The 21,724-nt window shown below is 39.1% G+C and overlaps 1 protein-coding gene across 1 annotated transcript in view; it reads right to left on the bottom strand.

The window, feature by feature from the left end:
- The window catches only part of ATP10A (ATPase phospholipid transporting 10A (putative)), a 285,446-nt gene that overhangs the window by 149,956 nt on the left and 113,766 nt on the right, over positions 1-21,724 (bottom strand). Inside the window, exon 2 of the mRNA XM_043990920.1 lies at positions 100-304. Within this exon, the coding sequence (XP_043846855.1) occupies positions 100-304 (205 nt within the window). The remainder of the gene's footprint in view (positions 1-99; positions 305-21,724) is intronic.

Below are 21,724 nucleotides of genomic sequence, written 5' to 3'. Positions count from 1 at the left end.
TGAAAAAATGCTTTGAAAACTATAAAGTGTCCACCAATCACATCAACCAAGTTACACCAATAATTATCTTCACTTCCAAGTACAACGTAGCTTACTTACCAGCTCTAAAAATTCCCTCACCACCTGCCGCTGTTTCAAATTGGTCTCTCCATCCAGGTTGGCAGTTTCGATGTGACAGAGACCATCAGGGTCACTTGAAGAAAGCAGCAATATGTCAGCTGGTATGATCTCGTTACACCGAAGCTGAACAAAATCTCCAACTCGGACTTCTTTCCAGTATCGGTTCACAAATTTCTTTTCATCCCTAATATAAAGAGAGTCATTACAAAAGCAGGTTAAAACATGCTAACCTTGATAAAAATTTAGGACAATGGGGCAGTTAGGTAGCGCAGTGGATAAAATACCAGCCCTGGATTCAGGAGGACCTGAGTTCAAATCCGGCCTCAAACACTTGACACTTACTTGCTGTGTGACCCTGAGCAAGTCACTTAACCCCAATTGCCTCACCCCCCCCCAAAAAAAATTGGGACTATTTTACAGAAGAGCCCTTCCTGAAACTGACAATGTTTCTATCTGTAAGATATTTGCTTTTCATAATTCGGGTATCCCAAAAGTTTTAGTGCAATCTTAAACCTCTGGCACCATTATGTGTCTATTTTTGTATGCCTATATGTACACAGACACACACTAATATGTACATGTTCATTCTAGCCATTCTGTAAATCAATTTAGAACCAATATGCCCCCCAATCACTAAATTATGAATAATACTTTTTGGTCCAGTAATAGCATTATCAGGCCTATTCCTCAAAGAGGTCAAAGAAAAAGGAAAAGAACCCACATATACAAAAAAAATTTTATAATAGCTCTTTTTGTAGCAGCAAAGAAGTGATAAGAAAGGATTTACCCCACAATTGGGGAATGGAAAACAAAATGATCGTATGTAAATATAATGGAATACTATTATGCTGTAAGAAATAAAGGGGCAGTTTTTGAGGAATCTGGGAAGGTTCTATGAAATGATATAATGGGAAGTGAGCTTAACTAGGAAAACAATTTATAAAATAACAACACTGAAAAGGAAAAAAAAATTTTTAAGTTTTTAAGAACTCTGATCAATGCAATGACAGAGCATAAATCCAGAGGTCTAACACATAGGTTTTTAATATATGCCAACTGACTGATCGATGAAGAATGTGGCCCATCTCCTGCCTACTAGGTGGTGGATACAAGAGGAGGAATGAGACATAGTCAATTCAGTAAGTGTTTTCCCTTGAGTTAATATATATTTGTTACATGGATGTGTTTCTCTCTGCCTCTTTCTCCCCTGTCTCTATTTCCTCCCTCTCTCCCTTGATCCTAATCCCTCAATGGGAAAAAGTGAGGATAGAAAACAAATTTTCATCAATTAAAAATTTTTTATTAAAATATATGGGGGGGGGCAGCTAGGTGGTGTAGTGGATAAAGCACTGGCCCTGGATTCAGGAGGACCTGAGTTCAAATCTGGCCTCAGACACTTTACACTTACCAGCTGTGTGACCCTGGGCAAGTTATTTAACCCTTATGGCCCCACCAAAAAAAAAAAAAATCCCTCATTTGTACTTAGGGGCAACTAGGTGGCGCAGTGGATAAGGCACTGGCCCTGGATTCAGGAGTGTCTGGGTTCAAATCCGGCCTCAGACACTTGACACTTGCTAGCTGTGTGACCCTGGGCAAGTCACTTGGCCCTCATTGCCCCGCAAAAAAAAAAATTATATATATATATATATTCTCTGAATTAATGTCCATATATGCATATATATGGACATTAATTCAGTAAACAACTACTGTATATATGACACTCTGCTAGACACTTTGGGGAAAATAAAAATAGGTAAGATAGAAACAACTTAAAATCTGAAGGGTATAAGAGGAAACATTGAAGTAAGTCATTATCTGATGAATTCTTTAATTTTGGTGTGTTGTTTTGGATTTGAGAAATTATGAAAAAGACTATATTGGGGGCAGCTAGATGGCACAGTGGATAGAGCACCGGCCCTGGAGTCAGGAGTACCTGAGTTCAAATCCGGCCTCAGACACTTATCACTTAACTAGCTGTGTGACCATGGGCAAGTCACTTAACCCCAATTGCCTCACTAAAAAAAAAAAAAAGACTATATTGAAATGACCTTTAAGTCCATAATCACCCCATATTTAAATATCTTTTAATACTTAAAGAATCTGTGGTTTCAACAGAATGTATTCCTTTCATCACCACAGATTGCAGCCCCACCCCCAACCCCACCCCACCTTACTACTTAGAACATAGTCTTCAGGAGGTGCTGTGATAAAACAAAAACAAATCCATCACCCTGAATCCAATCCCAGTCATGAGTCTTTGTGAACACAGCCAGGATAGCACTCAGATCATGTACATGAAGTTCATAACCAGACCCATATTAAAAGCCTGTCAAGCTTACTAATACTTGGGAAACTAGAACTCTGATGTCATTGCCTTCAAAGATTTCAGCTTAGCCAGGTCATGGTGGTGCACACTTGCAAGTTCCTGTTGCTAGGGAGGCTAAGGCTAGGGGTGTTGCTTGAGTTCAGAAGTTGGGTTAAAGCTGATTTGGTATCTGCTCCCAGCCCAGCACCAATACAGTGAGCTCCCAGGATCAGGGGGCCACCAGACTTGTTTAACAAGTGGTGAACTGGCCCAGATTAAAAAAAAAAAAAAACTGAGCCTGTTAAAGCTTCCCTGCTGATGAATAGTAGGTCTGGGCCTATATGAAGTCCCTGCACTCTGAACCTCCCCCAAAGAATTAAAAATCATCATTTTGAGCCAGAGTCGTACTTTTTGTAGAAGATGAACACATAGTAACATTGACTGGCATCAAAATAACATACTATTTCCCTGTATTACCAACAAAACCCAGCAGAAAGGGATAGAGATTTAAAATTTTAAACTACCACAAAGAGTATAAAATAATTGGCAATCTGCCAAAATGCACATGGACTATATGAACACAATAACAAAACACTTCACACCAATACATCTAAATAATTGGAAAAATATTCACTGCTCTTGAATAGGCCGAGCCAAAATAATAAAAATGACAATATTACCTAAACGAATTTAATTATTCAGTATTATGCCAATCAAACTACCAAAGAAGTAATTTATAGATTTAAATAACAATAAACTTGGACCTGGAAGAATAAAAAGTCAAGAATATCAGGGAATCAATTAAAAAAAATACGAAGGAAGAAGACAGTAGCAATCAAGAAAACAATTCTGTTCTAAAAATGGTCAGACATTCTTTGCCCAACAGTTTGCATACTTCCCTTAGGCTCCTTACATAAACATAAAATTCTGAAAGAGGTAAAGGACCATTTTGTTTCTGTAAATCAGACACCTGATGGACCTTATCACTCCCTACTCATCCAGAGCGCAGAGGGCACAAAAAAACCATACAGGGAGTGATTCTAGGACAAGCATTTAGGCTTGACAAAGCTGCTAAAAATTGTGTTAATTTTAATGCATCACCATATGATTATGTGGGTGTTTGTGTTCACTCCGAACAAAAAACTCTCCTGATGATCACATAAAAGGGACGCCTCATCGGTGTTACCATTCTCATTCTCATTAAGTGTGTTCTGGGGCAGGGTGTTAAAAGTAAATACAAAATAATACAACATAAGCAATCTAATGTAGCTTCTTGAACAAATGGCAAGGTTATTAGGATTATGAATGGCTTCTTGGAAATAAATGAAGAATGTTTTGGACTGGAAACCATGGGAACATAATCTTCACAACCCTTTAACAGACTTTCTCAGGAGTAATTTTTTGCAGGAAGGATAATAGTAGTTATCCCTCCGATTCTCTGGTGCTATTTCAACACAATAACACCAGTATTATTCATTTTAAGTGAAGTAAGTTTTATCCCCACATCCAGAATTGTTGTAACCTGTATTAAGGATTTTGAGTCAATCATGAGATTAGCAAGGCCACTAGCTAGAAGATGGGGAGTTGGGGGAGGAAACAAGCACTGAGTAAGCACTTAATTAATGTATGCCAGGCACTGTCCTAAGTACTTTACACACATTATCTCATTTAGTTCTCACAATAACCCTGACACACACACATCAAATAAATATGTATACATATACATACACACACATAGATATGCATGTACATATGTATGTGCATTAACATATTTATGAATAATGTCTATCAAATTGACAAATACTTGCTGACGCTCTACTACATGTACTACACTGTACTAGTCACTGTGGAGGATACAAAGAGAGATAAAATACAAGAACCTTAAGATCTTCAGGGTGTAATAGGAAACATAAGGAAAAAATCCCATAATTCAAAGTAGAATACAGTAAGTAGCACAATCAGAAAGGTGCAAACAAAATGTTATGAGTGTACACCTCCTAATCATTTATTTATTTATTATCCTTTTTTGGGGGGGGCGGCACAGGGCAATGAGGGTTAAGTGACTTGCCCAGGGTCACACTGGTAAGTGTCAAGCATCTGAGGCCAGATTTGAACTCAGGTCCTCCTAAATCCAGGGCCAGTGCTTTATCCACTGTGCCACCTAGCTGCCCTGTGTACACCTGTTAAACAAATAAATTTGGTTCAGTGCACTTCTCTGATGATTGATATAGTTAAAGACTATTTATTGAGCCTTTAAAAAAAAGACTATTGAGCCTTACTGCACATTGTATGTATGATGTGTTAGAGCTTGAGGTAAATAGAAAAAATAGATAAGTACATTTAAAAAATCAGAATTAACAAATGTACAGCATTAAAAGCTTTACAAAGGTGAATGCCACCATTCCCAGCCAGCCCTAGCCATGTTTACTTTATATCTTGGCCACCTTCTAACCATTTACCATGCTTTAGAGTTTATACCAATTCTCCCATATCCATTTCCAGCCATGGAACCAATGATGTAATTCTTCCACTGCTGCTGGAAAGGCCTTGTCATTTCTATTCCCCCATAATTGCACTCACAATCCCTTTGACTTTCCATAGTAAAACATTCCTCTCTGGCTACCACTCCCCTATATGTACTATTCCTCCCTTACTGAATGTGAACTACTTGAGGGCAGGGAATGTCTAATTTTTATATCCTCAGCTCTTAGCATAGTACTTGGAACATAGTAATCACTTAGTAAATGCTTTTCATTAATTCAATCATTAGCTTAAATTTTCAAATACACAAGGGAAGTATTTCTTCCCAAGAAAAACATGCTTCTGGAGAAAAGAATGCAGAATGGTCTTGGTTAGAATTCAAATGATTTTTATTCTTTTCACAAAAGAGCCCATAAAAATATATGAATACCATATTGAAATTTGTGCAAACAGATTTCAAAACCAGAGTCTTGGAATATGGACTATTTTGTAGCTAATCTTAATATAGAATGCTGCTACTTCATAGAAATGAAACATAAGGGGATAGCTAGGTGGTGCAATGGATAGAGCACCAGCCCTGGATTCAGGAGGACCTGAGTTCAAATCCGACCTCAGACATTTGACACTTACTAGCTGTATGACCCTGGGCAAGTCACTTAACCCCAATTGCCTCACCAAAAAAAAAGAAAAAAGAAAGAAAGAAACATAAGAAGACTCTTCCCATACACAGTAAGCACTATATAAATGCTTATTCCTCTTTCCCTTCCCTATTAATCATAATCTTAGACCTTAGCAGAGGGGAAATTCCCCAAAGTTTCTCATGTAGTAAGCTGGAGATAAAGACATGATCAAGGTTGCTGGCTCTTCTATATGTCAGCTTCTTCCCACAGTCTCTCTTTCTTTTAAGGAATTTAAAAGGATTCTAGAACTTTGTGATGTCTCACTTGATACTGAAAACCAGAAGACCAGTATCTCTCTTCTCACAAACTCTCACCAACTCTAACTCTCACGAAGGCCCAGACCACTAACTAATCGCTCTCTCCTAATAAGGAGAATTTTATGCAAGCAGTCTTTGAGTCAAGAGTTACATTCCATTAGACTGGTGTGCCTTATTTTTAACAAACCAAGACTGGCTTATAGGAATAACCAAGTTACTTTTCAAGTGGCCTAAGACAATTCATTAAAGAATCCATTCTGTAATTTTCCCCAGTATAGAAATGTAGCTAAATAGCTTATGGTGCATCAAATCAACCTTCTCTCCTTTGAAAATTGAAACAATGTTTGGCCATCTCCCATTTTTGACTTTTTAAAAAATCCTCCATGATTTCTCCAGAATCTCAATAAGTTCTCCAGAACATCTACAGTTTCTTGTTTCCAGTTTATTTAGAGTAGCTAGACACTTTCTTACTATCTCTTTACTTGGCTATTGCTGGTAAAGAAAAAGTGTACGAGGTAAAGACTACTAGGGCTAGCCGCGAAGTCCTAGGTCTAATCCTACCTGTAATGCTTAATACCTAAGTAATTACTTTCAGGCAACTTAACTTTCCTAGATCATAACTTGCTCATCTGTAAAGGACTTGAAGGTTGGGTTAGATGTCTTCTGAAGTTCCTTCTGGTTCTAGATTTGTGATTCCCATGATCTCTCAAACTGACTTACCCTTTGGAGGCTAAAATCACAGGATCATACTTATATTTTGTCCTAAGTTTTTACAAATAATTCTCTTGCTAAAGATATGGAACACAACAAATTTTGATCATTATTGCTTTCCATAGCTATGGACTTAAGAAAAAAGAATGTCATGGTCTTTATAGCAAACTTCAAATGACAGAATCACTTTCTTCCAAGGTTTCCATTGTTTTCACTTCAACCACTAGTTCCTCTTTACTGTTCAGAATCAGTTCCTTTTATTACTTCTTTCAGCTTTCAAAGGATAAATTTATTAGCAAAGGATTTGCTAGATGTTTTATTCTTATCTCTAAGATTACAGAAGACTTCAGTATGACTGGTTTCCCTTTGTGACTATGTCCATCTCAGTTTGGTGATCTTTGAGATAATCTCATCTTCTAGAACAAAGCTTTGTAAACTGTGGGTTGCAACCCCAAATGGGGTCATGTGACTGAATTCAGGGTTGTGAAAAATTTGGCAATAGTAAAAAGTTATGTATGCCTATAAATACCTATATACTAGGGTCGTAAAAAAAAAATTTCTTGGGCGAAAACAGGTTGAAAGAGGAAAAGGTTAAAGAAGCCCTGTTCCAGAATAATCACAAAATGTAAAGGAAACAACTTTGAAAGACTTCTGATCTCTGCTTAATGGAATGACCAATCATTACTTCATAGGACTAATGACAAAGCATGACTTCCCACTACTTGGTATAAAAGTGATCGACTAGAATTGCAGAATGAGACATACATTTTAGACACAGCCAATATATTGATTTATTATTTTGACTGTACTTTTTTATGAGAAGGGTTTATTTGGGGGGAGGAATTATGGGGAGTAACAGAGTTGCAAAAAGAAAAAAAAAGAAAGAAAAGTACTTCAACAAAACATTTGAAAAATATACAGAAGAAAGCAGAAGGATGTTCAGATGAGGGCACAAATAGGACAGTTTTATTACCAGTATATTAAACTTTAAAAATACTTAAAAGAAAAACAAGTGATGTAATAGAAAAGCCTCTTTTCTGTTCTTTATATATTCAAAGGTTCATCTTTATGGATATTTGTAAAATTCATAATACTTCAATGCAGAAATTTTAAACTCTTAACCAACAATCTTACAAAATTAAAATGTAATTGGGAAATGTTTAACAAAATAATAGAAGATAAAGTTGATATGTGGTAGGTCAACATGCAATCACAGGGATCCTTGTGTCTAGTTTAGTGGCTCCTATTTCTATTTGAGTTTGACATCACTGCTCTAATGGATCCATGAGCTCACTGATTTGGGAATTCCCTCAAGTGATACAGAATTCTCTATTCTCTGCTGAGAGAGTCAATGATAATGACTGGATCTGTCAAGGAGGTGGGGAGTGAAGAGGAAATTGACTTGGCAGATTCATGGATGGCCTGACCTTGGTCTTTCTGTTCCAGTGATTTGCAACTGCCAAACTGAGCAATATGTCCTTTGTGCCAAAATCTATGGCCTGTGAGCAGTTAAGGGATCCCATGAAATTCATAATAGAGAATTAAAAAAAAAAAACCTTCATCCTCTAAAACCAAAGACAAGGCTCAACTATTCATTAAAATAAGTCCTCAAGGACTTCTATTGGGTGTTATTTTTTTAGCCTACTTTAAGTTTCTATAAATACTTGAAAGTAATCAAACTGTACCTTAAACACATCAGACTTTTCATTATTTCAGACTACCTCCCCCAAATAGTCTTAGTAAGGTTTTTACAAAATATTACTTTATAAAGTCACACTACCTGTGGATAGTAGCATACATTTGTAAAGGTATTAAGAAAAGCAGGGGCGGCTAGTTGGCTCAGTGGGTAAAGCACCAGCTCTGAATTCAGGAGTACCTGAGTTCAAATCCGGCCTCAGACACTTGACACTTACTAGCTGTGTGACCCTGGGCAAGTCACTTAACCCCCATTTCCCCACAAAAAAAAAAAAAAGAAAAGTAAAAAACACAAAGGAAATGGGAACATTTTGTTTGAATCTGAAAATCTAAGTGTTTTCAAGTGGATTTACATTTGTGTTACTAAGTGAAACTTTACCTTAAAGATAAAGACTCAAAATACATCCTCAAGATGGTATTAAACCAACCTAGATCAGGATTGGTTAAAATGACTGAAAAATAATCCTTCATAAACTGATCATCTTTCTACACAATGATAGAAGGAAGCACTGTTGTATTGAAAATGATTGCTCTTACTCTACCAGTAATTGCAGCATGGAATTTGTAACCTTCATTTAAAAAATATTTTGATATATATTTTGGCAGACTGTGTATTTTAAGTTATGTATTTTATTTATTCTCAGGATTCCATAGGCATCACCAGACAGCCAAAGGGGTCCGTGACACAACAGAGAGTAAGAATCTTCTCAGCTTCCTCTCTGCTGACTCTCAATACCCCTGTGCTTTTACTTACTATGAAAAATACATCAATGAGATAATTATAGACATAAATGTCTTTTAGGAATAGAGAGTGAAGGTGCTAGAAGAACCCATTCCGTATAAGGCAAATGTTGTCTTGTGTGAGAAGCATTATCATTGTTCCCCAAGAATCAATGGGCTCCCTTTCACTGGAGGTCTTTAAGAAGAGGATGGATGTTGGGGATATTTTGAAGGTGAGTCCTGTTTCTGTCTAGGTTGGCCTGGATAGCCTTTCAAGGCACCTTCCAATTCTGAGATCCTCTGATTCAGCATTTGCCTTTGACCGATGATACTTTTGTGGTATGCATCCAGGAGTCAGTTTGATAGCAAATATTTTGCTGAGTCATCCTAAGATGCATCCTGTCATCCGGAGTTCTTGCTGATGCATTAAAAAAACAAAAAAGAAAACAAACAAAATAGGAACCGTTTCCTCTGCAGAGCTTACAAGAGAAGAGCAAATTTGAGTCTTTTAACACCTAGGTCTGGTCTTAAGGCAGCTAGGTGGCATAACAGAGTGCAGGGCCTTGAGTCAGGAAGACTCATGTAAGTTCAAATCGGGCCTCTGACATTTAGTAGCTGTGTGATCCTGGGCAAGTCACTTCACCCTGTTTACCTCAGTTTCCCTAAAAGGAGCTGGAAAAGGAAATAGCAAAGGACCTCAGTATCTTTGCCAAGAAAACCCAAAATAGAATAATGGAGAGTGAAACTCGACTGAAAAAATAACAACATCAAACAACAACTAGTCTTAGAGCCAAGCCAGCTTCCTGACATTCATTATAAACTCAATTGGGCTTCCTTTACCTGGTTAATCCTAAAAAGGAGGAGAAATAATGCTGGTATACCAAAGGATCTGCTTCACTACAAACTGAAAGGAACAAAGGGTGATTTAATGATGAAGTAAAAAATGAATGCAGTGGGGGTAGCTAGGTGGCGCAGTGGATAAAGCACCAGCCCTGGATTCAGGAGTACCCGAGTTCAAATCCAGCCTCAGACACTTGACACTAGCTGTGTGACCCTGGGCAAGTCACTTAACCCCCATCGTCCTGCCCCCCCCAAAAATGCAGGAATCATTTTTATAAACTACTAGTTATCGTATACAGAAAGTAGGCCATGTATAGTATAGTGGAAAGCTAAACTTGGCCTCCCAACCCTCTCTCAGTGATCTGATCATATCTATGAAGATGACTCCCACAATTTACACACCACCCCATCTTTTTCAGAAAGTCCAGTTAAGAACGTTTAATTGCCTGCTAGACATCCCTACCTGGATGTTGAGGCAATTGGGTTTAAGTGACTTGCCCAGGGTCACACAGCTAGTAAGTGTCAAGTGTCTGAGGCCAAATTTGAACTCAGGTCCTCCTGACTCCAGGGCCGGTGCTCTATCCACTGAGCCACCTAGCTGCCCCTGAGTGTCATTCTCAAGCCCACATTCTCAGCTGGAGGAGCTGAAGACTTTTAGCCTACCTCCTCATTTAAATGTCCACCAATCACTTATTTTGTTCTGTGAGGGGCATTCCCTTTCAAAAAGATATTTAAGGCATCAGTATCTCCATTAGGTGTCTTTAGTTACTGAAACCATTGATCATCAATTTAATGATCATTAGCTATACATGCCATGCCTTCACCACCTGAATTATTGCAACAATTTGCTGGCTGGTCTCCATGCCCAAAGTCTCTCAAACTGATCTTCCTAAAGTGCAGGTCTGACCATGTCCTACACCTTCCTACTCAAAATAGTCCAGGGGCTGCCTAGCAATTATAGGATCAAATATCAGATATAAATATAAAATCCTCTGTTGGGTGTTCAGACAGAGCCCCTTCCTACCTTTCTAATTTTCTTACACACTAGCTCCATATACTCTGGGATGCAGTGATACCAGCATCCTTGCTGTTCTAACTCTTTTCACTGTCTCCCAAGCCTGGCTTTCTCTATCTTCTGGCTTTTCTGCCTTCCTTCCAATCCCAGTTAAACCCCACCTTCTAAAAAAAGCCTCTCCCAATCCCCCTTAATTCTAGCGTCTTCCCTCTGTTGATTATCTCCAATTTATCCTGTGTATATCTCATTTATACATAGCTGTTAACACAGAGTTCTCCCCAACTAGGCTGTGAGCTCGAAAGCTGAGGCTAGGGCTTTTTTTTACCTTTCTTTGTACCTCTAGTGCTTAACACAATACCTATCAGATACTAGGGTTTTAAAGAATGTTTGTTGAATAACTTGTTGTGAGATCCAAAGGTATGATGAATTAAGCTTTGATTTGTACCTTTTTAGAGAATACTCATATTAGTGAGATATAGATCAGATGAAGTATTTTCTCTCTGTGTGTGTGTGTGTGTGTGTGTGTGTGTGTGTGCGCGCGCGCGCGCGCGTGTGCACGCGTTGGTAAGGCACAGAGAAACAGAGATAGAGACACACATTCATACACAAAAAAATGAGGCAGCCTGGTAAAGTAGAAAGAAAGCTGGTCTCAGAATCATGAAGACCTAGGTTCAAATTCCACCTCCAACACATACTAGCTCTGTGACCTTGGGCAACTTATCCACTAAGCCTCTCAGTGCCCCAGGTTATTCTATATAAGATCAAAAATTGCTTAGGGCAGCTAGGTGGCACAGTGGATAGAGCACCAGCCCTGGAGTCAGGAGTACCTGAGTTCAAATCCAGCCTCAGACACTTGACACTTACTAGCTGTGTGACCCTGGGCAAGTCACTTAACCCCAATTGCCTCACTTAAAAAAAAAAAATTGCTTAGAAGGTGCCCATCAGCACTGCTACAGAGAGTCTCCTCATGGGAAGTCCTCAGCGTCAGTGAAATCACAGGTCTAGAAAAAGAAATGAAATGTTTTTATACGTATAACCCAGAAGGATTTTGCTTCAGCTAAAGATCTCAGTGCATCCTCAGCGATTAGTAGTCAGCAGATGGTCTTTTCCTGGTGAACAGTATAAGGAAATTTAGAAATAACTCTGGTCACCTCATTTTGCACAGGAGGAAACTGAAGCCGGTGACACATACAAGGTCAGACAATTTGTTGGTAGCAGATTTAGCAATGGAATTCACATTTCGTGGTTCCCCGTGCAGTGTTCTTTCCACTACATCATGCTGCCTCCTTTTTGGAACACTGAGGGTGTGGCAGCTCAGGGCCACAGACTCTGAGGATGCCAAGAGGAGGAGGAGGAGGCCATCAAAGAAGCCTTACCCCTCCCTTTAACACTAGCAATGTTACCCCTCACTCCTCAAAAAGAACCCAAAAGGGACAAGAGGATCAGCCTTTTGTCTCTGAAGAAAACAAGGGAGAAGAGAACGAGAAATGGATGAAAAAGCACTTTTTTTTTAAATTGCAGGACTACCGTACTAAGTGCTGGCCATACAATCGGCACACTTTAATTCAAGGAGAAAGTATGTATAGCAAGGTTTAGCTGGAAGGCTGATGGCAAGAGCCTAGGTCAAATCCCAGGGATGTGGCAGCTGGGCAGATGACAAGGATCAGGCATTCTTAAAGGACAGAGGCAGTTCCCAAGGGTGTAGAGAGCAGAGTAAGAGGGCAGACAGGAAGGCTCAGAGGTCCTTAGGACAACAGGAGCAGGGCAGATGGTGAGTCTTGTCCTTCTTAAGAAAGACCGTAGCTGGTGACTCCCTGATCATCTAAACTGTGGGAACAGTCACATTCACTTCTAGATGGAGGAACTAGAGGGCCTGGCACACCACCTTTGGGAGAGGGAAGCATGTCTGAGGGTCTGAACAGAAAGAGGGTCCTGGTTCTCTCCTATGTCTGCAGGGATGAGGGCTGGAAGTACCCACATTGATGAAATCACAGATCTGTTAAAACACTGAAATATGTTATTACTATCAACAGAATTAAGACCTTAAGAAGAGCCACACTGAAATCTCAAAATATAAAACTTATGGGGGAAAAAATAGAGAAGTGAGGAAGAGCAATATATAAGGAGATAGATCGCCCCACTTCTCCTTTGTAAAAAGTTTAAAGCATTTTTGTTGAGGTAGTTAGGTGGAGAGAACACTGAGCTTGGTGTCAGGAAGACCAGAGTTCAAATCTTGCCTCAGTCAATTAGCAATTAACCTCTGACTCAATTTCTTTATCTGTAAAAGGCAATAGTAATAATACCTACCTGCCAGGGTGGCTGTGAAGACCGGATATTTGTAAAGTGCTTTGCAAATCTTAAAGCGATAAATAAATGCTATTATTGTCATTGTTGTAGTAAAAAAAAAAAGTGAACTCCATTAAAATTCTACTTAGGGAAGTGATTCTGTGTTCCTAAAAGCTTTGTTATTGCAGCCTAAACTCTAAAATGAAGTGGAGATGGCATTAAATGCTAAGCTAAGTGAGAAAGGGGCATGTCAGAATAGAAAACAGAGTAGAAAACCATCAATCAATTTCCAAAGTAATCACCATGCATAGTTCCTAGCAGAAGCCTTCTGTGGTTTATTGTCACTGGGATTTGGGAACCACTTCATTGGCCCTAACAGCCAGATTGTCATATAACCCACCTTTCCTAGGGCTCTTTATCTATCCACTTCAGAGTGAAAACATCAGGCGACTCAACTGGATAAATCATGCAAGATATATCCGTATTTTCTTTGGTTAAAGCACTTTGTTATTTCTGAAGATACACTCCTCCAAATGGCACTCAGGTCAAGCTAAAATACAACCTCCCCAAATCCTTTTTATTTGTTCACATCCTCATAGATTTGCTGACCTCCCCCACCACACTTTATCGCCTTATTACCAGCAGGAAGGGAGGGTTGGTGTTGATTTTTTAAATTTTGTTTTTATACCGAAATCCTTTGTCAAAGGTGGGACCTCAGAACAAACCACAGGAATGTTCAAGGTCTCAGGGAGATGCTCAAGATCTCCCTGCCAACATCCACTGGTGGTCTGGATATAAACCCCACAGGAGGAGCTGCTGCACTGTTGGTACCTGGCCTGACTCCCTACTTTGACCAGGAAAACTGGAAGCCATTTATAGTTTTTGTCACGGGAGAAATTGGTGAGGGGGGGAGGTCCTTAGGTATTCCTCTTTAAAGAATTACACCCTCTCACACACAAATATAATTAGAATAAAATAATCTTTTATTTGGGCACTAGAGAAAGGAACCAAGAGAAGTCCTTCTCTTGAGGGGAGATGGTACAAAGACATGATTCTCTGAGATACCTGTCTCCTTGAACAGAAGAAAAGCAAAAGCTTTTACAGATGGTAGATGGGGTGACCGATGGGGTGACTACCTGACTATGGGAAGTTCCCTTTGCAGGTGGGAAAAGCTTGAATGAGGGGTAGTGGTCCTGACTTCTGGAGTTATCTCTGTCCCGTGGTGCTGACCAGACAGCAGCCACACCTAATAGGCTTATCTCTCTTACTTTTCAAGGTGTGTCCATCCTTTAGCTAGTAGGACAGTTTAAACTGTCATAGTCCCAAATTCTTTGATATGTCCCAACCCCATATCAGTTTTAATACATGTATTTTTTTTAAGCAGGTAGCCTAGGAGAGGGAGGATTGTTGGCTCCTTTACAATTCAAGACAAAAACCTATTAGGAATTTAATCTGAACTATACAAACAGAAAAGGATGGTAAATAACCCTAATCCCAATAAAGCTATTGTTATGATACAGACTAATATGTTGTAGCTGCTAGGTGGCTCAGTAGATAGAGCTCCAGTCCTGGAGTGAGGAGATCCTGAATTCAAATTTGACCTCAGAGACTTATTAGCTGTGTGACTCTGGGCAAGTCACTTCACCCCATTTGCCTCAGTTTCTTCATCTGTCAAATGAGCTGGAGAAGGAAATGGCAAACCACTTCAGCATCTTAGCCAAGATAATGCCAAATGGATTCATGGAGACTTAAACATTAATGAAATGACTCAACAACAATAATAAATTAAAGTACATAAACAGAATCTTGCCTATATTCAAATGGAAAAAATGATACTTCCCAAAGAATAACTTAGGGTTAGGGTTCTTAGTATTTCTTTTATGTTATAAAAGTCTAATGAAGACTTGTGAATTCCTCAATGCTTTTAAAATTCATGGGATTACAAAGGAAACCCATTATATTTGAAATCCCTATTAAAAGAGTTAGAAAAAAAAAGTTTACTCATCCCAAGTTAAGTCCAGACTCTGGGATACCCCAAATAAATTAAAGTGTCAAGATGTGAATAAGATTTTTTTTTTAATTAAGGACTTCTTTATTTCTTTTTTTAAAAATATTTTTATTATAGTTTAGAGTTCCCATTTTTATTCCTATTTCCCTCCCCCTCCTCTCCCCGAGGCAGCAAACAATCATATATAGGTTATACACATATGATTATGTAAAATGCTACCATATTTGTCATTTTGTGCTAAGATTGTTTTTAATAATATGCATGTTAAGTTACTCCTAAATTGAAGACTTAAAAAAAGGCTAAATCTAGAAGTAGCTAGGGAAACATTGGGACCACAAGGACTCTTGCTTAAAAGATGACTGACTCAGTTCCCACTTCAGGCAGGGATATGCTTATTTTAACAAGCTCAAGTTTGAGCTAATGGCTTTAAGTGGTCCCTTAAACTTGGCTATCATTCATATGACAATTCCTGAAGACATATTCTTATGCAAAGAGGCAAGTTTTCAAACATGGGCAGCAAGCCTCCAACCTGGCAGTCTGGGGGCCTAGCACAGATACAACTAAGCCAGGACCTATCAATTCCCACTCAAACTCAAATCTGTTTTCCATAAAGTATGTATCAGATAACTACTGACAAACATAATTTTGTTGGAGAACAACTTGTATTTTTATCAATTTGACTCAGTTCTCTATATATTTGAGAAATGAGACCTTTATCAGAGATATTTGTTTCAAAAATTCTTTCCCATCAAACATAATTTTATAGGATAAATATCTTATTCATATATTCTTTAAGATCTTAGCTGATTAAATTTTAAGTTCTACAAAGATGGAGGAAAAATAGGGCTGTGATCTTGTAGCACAATAGAAAAGACACTGGAGATAAGGAGACAGTAGAATGAAATTCTAGTCACTTAAACTCTGAAATCTGGTTTCTTAATTTTAAAAATGAGGTGGTTGGACTAGAGATCACTATGGTCCCTTCCAGTTTTAATATCACACAATTCATCACGTTTTGTAACCCTATCTCTCCTTCCCCATAGTACCTAATAACACTGTCACCTCCCAAAGACTATTCTGATGATCAAATAATGGCACTCGACTCTTCAACATTTCTGAATTGAATTATTCACTATTCCCCACTTCCATGACAGTAATATTTGGTAAGTCACTTAACCACTCTGATCTCCAGTTTTCTTATCTGTAAAATGGAGGAACATACCATTTATACCACTTCTTACACTGGAATGTTGTGAAGAAAGTTCTTTTTAAACATTAAATGAATCAGAAATAAGTCACCTCATTATTAGAATTATTAACTATAGCTACTATTACTAGTGATTATTATCATCACTATTTTTAGTAATTATTATTATTATTATTATTGAAAAGTTCTTGAAGAGTCGGGACATGTCAGGAATAGAGAATATTCTCAAAAGAAGTGTGTGTTTTATAATAAAAAATGTACATCTTGAAATTTTTGCTTGAGCCTTCAACTCATGCTTGCTCTCCTGGAGGCGACAATTACTGTGATTTTAAAAAATATATTGTCTTATCCATCTCCCTTTGCCAGCTGAGGAGAGAGATGTACCAGTGCCTTTCTAAACAAACATACACGCAGAAAGAGAGAACAGTGGAAGTGGACAGGCAAACCCTGAAGAAAAAGTTCCAGCCAATCTTTCCAAGACAATACATGGAAGAATCCTTAATGCCAAGATTTTTTGAGGTTTAAGGGAGATGAAAGCTCTTCAGGGAATTTACTCCTCACATGGGAGGATGAGAAATATGGTACAGGAGAAAGGAACAGAAGGATCATTGGAAAATAAAAATACGCACAGGTAAAAAAAAAAATACATACATATATATATATATATATATATATATATATATATATATAGAGAGAGAGAGAGAGAGAGAGAGAGAGAGAGAGAGAGAGAGAGAGAGAGGGAGGGAGGGGGAGAGAGAGGGGGAGAGAGAGGGAGAGAGAGAGGGAGGGGGGAGAGAGAGGGAGAGGGAGGGGGGAGAGAGAGGGAGAGGGAGGGGGGAGAGAGAGGGAGAGGGAGGGGGGAGAGAGAGGGAGAGGGAGGGGGGAGAGAGAGGGAGAGGGAGGGGGGAGAGGGAGAGGGAGAGGGAGAGAGAGGGAGAGGGAGAGAGAGGGAGAGGGAGAGAGAGAGGGGGAGAGGGAGAGGGAGAGGGAGAGGGAGAGGGAGAGGGAGAGGGAGAGGGAGAGGGAGAGGGAGAGGGAGAGGGAGAGGGAGAGGGAGAGGGAGAGGGAGAGGGAGAGAGAGAGAGAGAGAGAGAGACCCAACACAACTGAAAAAGGGTCCTAATTTCAAAAGCATTCCTGATCTTGAGATGTTAGGTACTATGCTATAATTAAAGGGAGACCAGGGCTGTAATGAAGCCTAAATAATGAAACTCTCAGATAATGCATTATTAATCAGACCTGAAAACATTTACCAGGACTAGCATATTTTAGAAATCATTTAGGTAAGATCATAGCACTGAAACAGAAATTGGAAATATGCAGTGGGAACTGGGGCCAAATATGTTGCATAAAGTCCAGAATATGTCTTCATTCTGCCATAAACGGAAACATCTGTGGTAAGATAGATGCTGCATCTATTATCCTCTTCAAGATGGCAGATTGAGAGATGATCTATGTATATTGTGTGGAAATTTTTTTCTGAAGAGGCTCAGAGCCCAACAGCACAGGTAGCAAATGTGTGATAGTTGACATCTTTATGCAAAGTATCTACTCTGTGTCTGTCCCTAGGATTTGTATGAATTGTCAGAAACATAAAACACTGGATTTCTTTGAGTATGGATCAGAAAAAAAGGGAATTCAGGGTGGTAAGGGGAAGAGAAGAATAAACGCCCATATATTGTGCTTATTTAGGTAGTACAAAATATTGGCCTGAAAAGTGTCACCTCAAGTCATCTAAGCCTCTAGGTTCTTTAGAATTTAGAAATTATCTAAATTGTCTTGGCATAGAGCTAGCTACATTCTGTACTATGCTGAAATCACACAATTGTTCCCCCTAATAAACCAGTGGATGCCCAGAAAAAGTAATATTCTTCCAGGAAGCATTCTGAACTGTGAGAGCAAAAATACTACTTGAAAACAGCTGGTCATCAACTATTTAGTAAGTTGTGACCAAAAAAGAACCACCAAAAACAACAACATCCCTCCCCCCTTCCCAGTATGGTGTCTCCATGGATACCACTATCTTTTCTGTGTTTGGGATGCTCTGGAGCAACTGAGTTGCAGCCAGGATGATAGTTCTGAACACAACTGCCTGCAATAACAGAGACTGGGAGGGTGGGGAAGGGGAGAATTTCCAAGCTATTTCAATATAATTGGTTTCCTTTGTCATCCTATGTATTTTATATTATGCATTTAAAAACATTAGGCATTCTGAAAAGGGGTTCCTAGACTTCACCACACTGCCAAAGAGGGACACACAACATAAAAGGTTAAGAACTCTTGAACTAGGACAATAGAAAAGGCTTCTAGAGAAGTAGCATTTGCCCTGGGTTTTGAAGGCAATGTAGGGAAAGTATCCAAAATATAGACAACGTCATAAACAAAGGAAGTCATGAAGGCAATAGGTGCCCACAAGGGATGTTAATTAAGTAATCAGGGGTGAATGAAAAGAGGAGATTCAGATAATGATTAGGCTTCAAGAGGTGTCCAGTTCCATCTCCATAACCTGAAGCAAAGGCTAGATGGCTATTTCTAAGCAATATGTAGACTGGATTCCTGTTCTAGTCAGACTGGAGGCCCATTCCAACTCTCCATTAAGAGACAACCTGTGTGGGGCAGCTAGGTGGCGCAGTGGATAGAGCATCGGCCCTGGAGTCAGGAGTACCTGAGTTCAAATCCGGCCTCGGACACTTAACACTTACTGGCTGTGTGACCCTGGGCAAGTCACTTAACCCCAATTGCCTCACTTAAAAAAAAAAAAAGTTAAAAAAAAAAAAAGAGACAACCTGTGGGGCAGCTAGATGGTGCAGTGGTTAAAGCACTGGCCCTGGATTCAGGAGTACCTGAGTTCAAATCCGGCCTCAGACACTTGACACTTACTAGCTGTGTGACCCTGGGCAAGTCACTTAATCCCCATTGCCTCCAAAAAAAAAAAAAAAAAAAGAGACAACTTGCAGAAATCACAATGCTCATTAGTAGTGAAGATAGGACTAGGAATCTACAGGGCTCTTTTCAAAAAGTCAAGATGCCTCAGTTAGCTATTTTAAGGCAAATCAGGCAAAAAGCATCTATTTAGGTCTTCGCAGACACTGTGCTAAGCAAAGGAAATACAAATCCAAGCAAATTTTTAAAAAATCAGGCCCCTCAAGGAGTTTTTTTCCCTAATAACATTAATTAGAAGAGGAGGGGAGAGTCATACAACGTTTTCCTAGGAAGGTGATCAGTTTAATATTGGGTGGCTACGTGGTACAGTGGATACAGTAATGAACATTGGGTCAGGAAGGCCTGAGTTCCAATCCCATCTCAGATACTTAGTAGGTAAAGTGACCTCAAAATGGGGATAATGATATGCCCGATGAAGTTCAATGATTTTGTCCAAGGTGACACAAATAGGAAGTGGCAGAGATTTGAAATCAGGTCCTCTGTGAAGAAGAGAAATGTAAGGCACAAGATCTCAGAGGCCTATGAATCCAAAGATCTATTTCTGGTTTGGCTATTTATGATTAACCCATTATGTCACCATGGCTTCATTTTTTTCCCATCGCTAAAATGGGTTTTAAATTACATATGTATATATATATATAGAGAGAGAGAGAGAATCATTACCTCAGGAAAAATAGTTAAATTGCCTGCTAACGAATCAGTTCTTAGATTATGAAGCAAAAAGTTATCCTATTCTATGAGAGAATTATGTTAGTAATCTGTTGTAAGTGGCAGCTAGGTGGTGCAGTAGATAGAGCACTGGGTCTAAAACCAGGAAGATCTGAGTTCAAATTTGGCCTCAGACACTGGCTATGTGACCCCAGGCAATTCACTTAGTCTGTTTGCCTAATCCACTGGAGAAGGAAATGGCAAACCACTTCAGCATCTTTGGAAAAAAAAAACCCATACAGGGTCACAAAGGGTCTGGGGCAGGACTGAACAGCAGTGGCAACAACACAACCACAACAAACCTACTATATCTTGGGAATGAATGATTTCCAATGCTGCAAATGACTATTTAACTCTTCTTAATTTTGCACAGCATTGTTCCTAGAGCACAAAAATGAGAACCAAAGGGAACTGAGGAGGCATTCTTTTTTTTTTTTTTGATGAGGCAATTGGGGTTAAGTGACTTGCCCAGGGTCACACAGCTAGTAAATGCCAAGTGTCTGAGGCTGGATTTGAACTCAGGGCCGGTGCTCTATCCACTGCGCCACCTAGCTGCCCCCTGGAGGCATTCTTTTTTTTCTTTTCTTTTTTTTTTTAAATTAATAAAGTATTTTATTTTTTTCCATTACATGTAAAGATAGTTCTCAACTTTTGTTTATACAAGCTTTACAATTTCAGATTTTTCTCCCTCCCTCCCCCTTCCCCCCTTCCCCTAGACAGCAGGTAATCTGATATAGGTTATATATATATATATGTGTGTATATATATATACACACATATACACACACACACACACATACACACATATATATATATACATAATAACATTAATCCTATTTCTGCATTAGTCATGTTATAAGAGAAAAAATCAGAGCAATGATGAAAAACCTCAAAATAGAAAAAAACAACAGCACCAAAACCAAAAGAAATAGTATGGTTCATTCAACATCTATACTCCACAGTTCTTTTTTTTTTTCTTGGATTTGGAGATCCTCTTCTATCATGAGTTCCCTGGAACTCTTCTGTACCCTTGCATTGGTGAGAAGAATATAGTCCATCACAGTAGATCAACACTCAATGCTGATGATACTGTGTACAATGTTCTTCTGGTTCTGCTCATCATCAGCTCATGCAAGACCCTCCAGGTTTCTCTGAATTTGAGGGGGCATTCTTAAGAGATTAAAAAAGGGGCAGCTAGATGGCACAGTGGATAGAGCACCGGCCCTGGAATCAAGAGTACCTGAGTTCAAATCCGGCCTCAGACGTTTAACACTTACTAGCTGTGTGACCCTGGGCAAGTCACTTAACCCCAACTGCATCATTTAAAAAAAAAAAGAGAGAGATTAAAATTATTTGGAGAGGTGGAAACTCGTAACTGAATGTTAATTGAAGGATGCATATTGGATAGGGAGCAGGCTTGGAGTCAAGAAGACCTGAGTTCAAATATGACTTCTGACACTTACTAGCTGTGTGACCCTGGGCAAGTCACTTCACCCTGTTTGTCTCAGTTTCCTCATCTGTAAAATGAACTGCATGAAGAAATGGCAAACCACTCTCGTATCTCTACCAAGAAAACACCAAATGGGATTACAGAGATGAACACAAATGAAAAACAACAACCATCACCTTTCCCCTGGATTGTCTCCTAACATTTCTCCAAAGGATCCCTCCCTGCTCCTCTGAGTCATTACGAATGAATGAGTGAAAGACCCAGAGACAAAAATGGGCGTGGGATCTCATGATATGGA

Source organism: Dromiciops gliroides, chromosome 3 (genome assembly GCF_019393635.1).
Source record: "Dromiciops gliroides isolate mDroGli1 chromosome 3, mDroGli1.pri, whole genome shotgun sequence".
Lineage (NCBI taxonomy): Eukaryota > Metazoa > Chordata > Mammalia > Microbiotheria > Microbiotheriidae > Dromiciops > Dromiciops gliroides.
The sequence above is the reverse complement of the archived record's forward strand: the minus strand, read 5'-3'. Positions and strand labels throughout refer to the sequence as shown.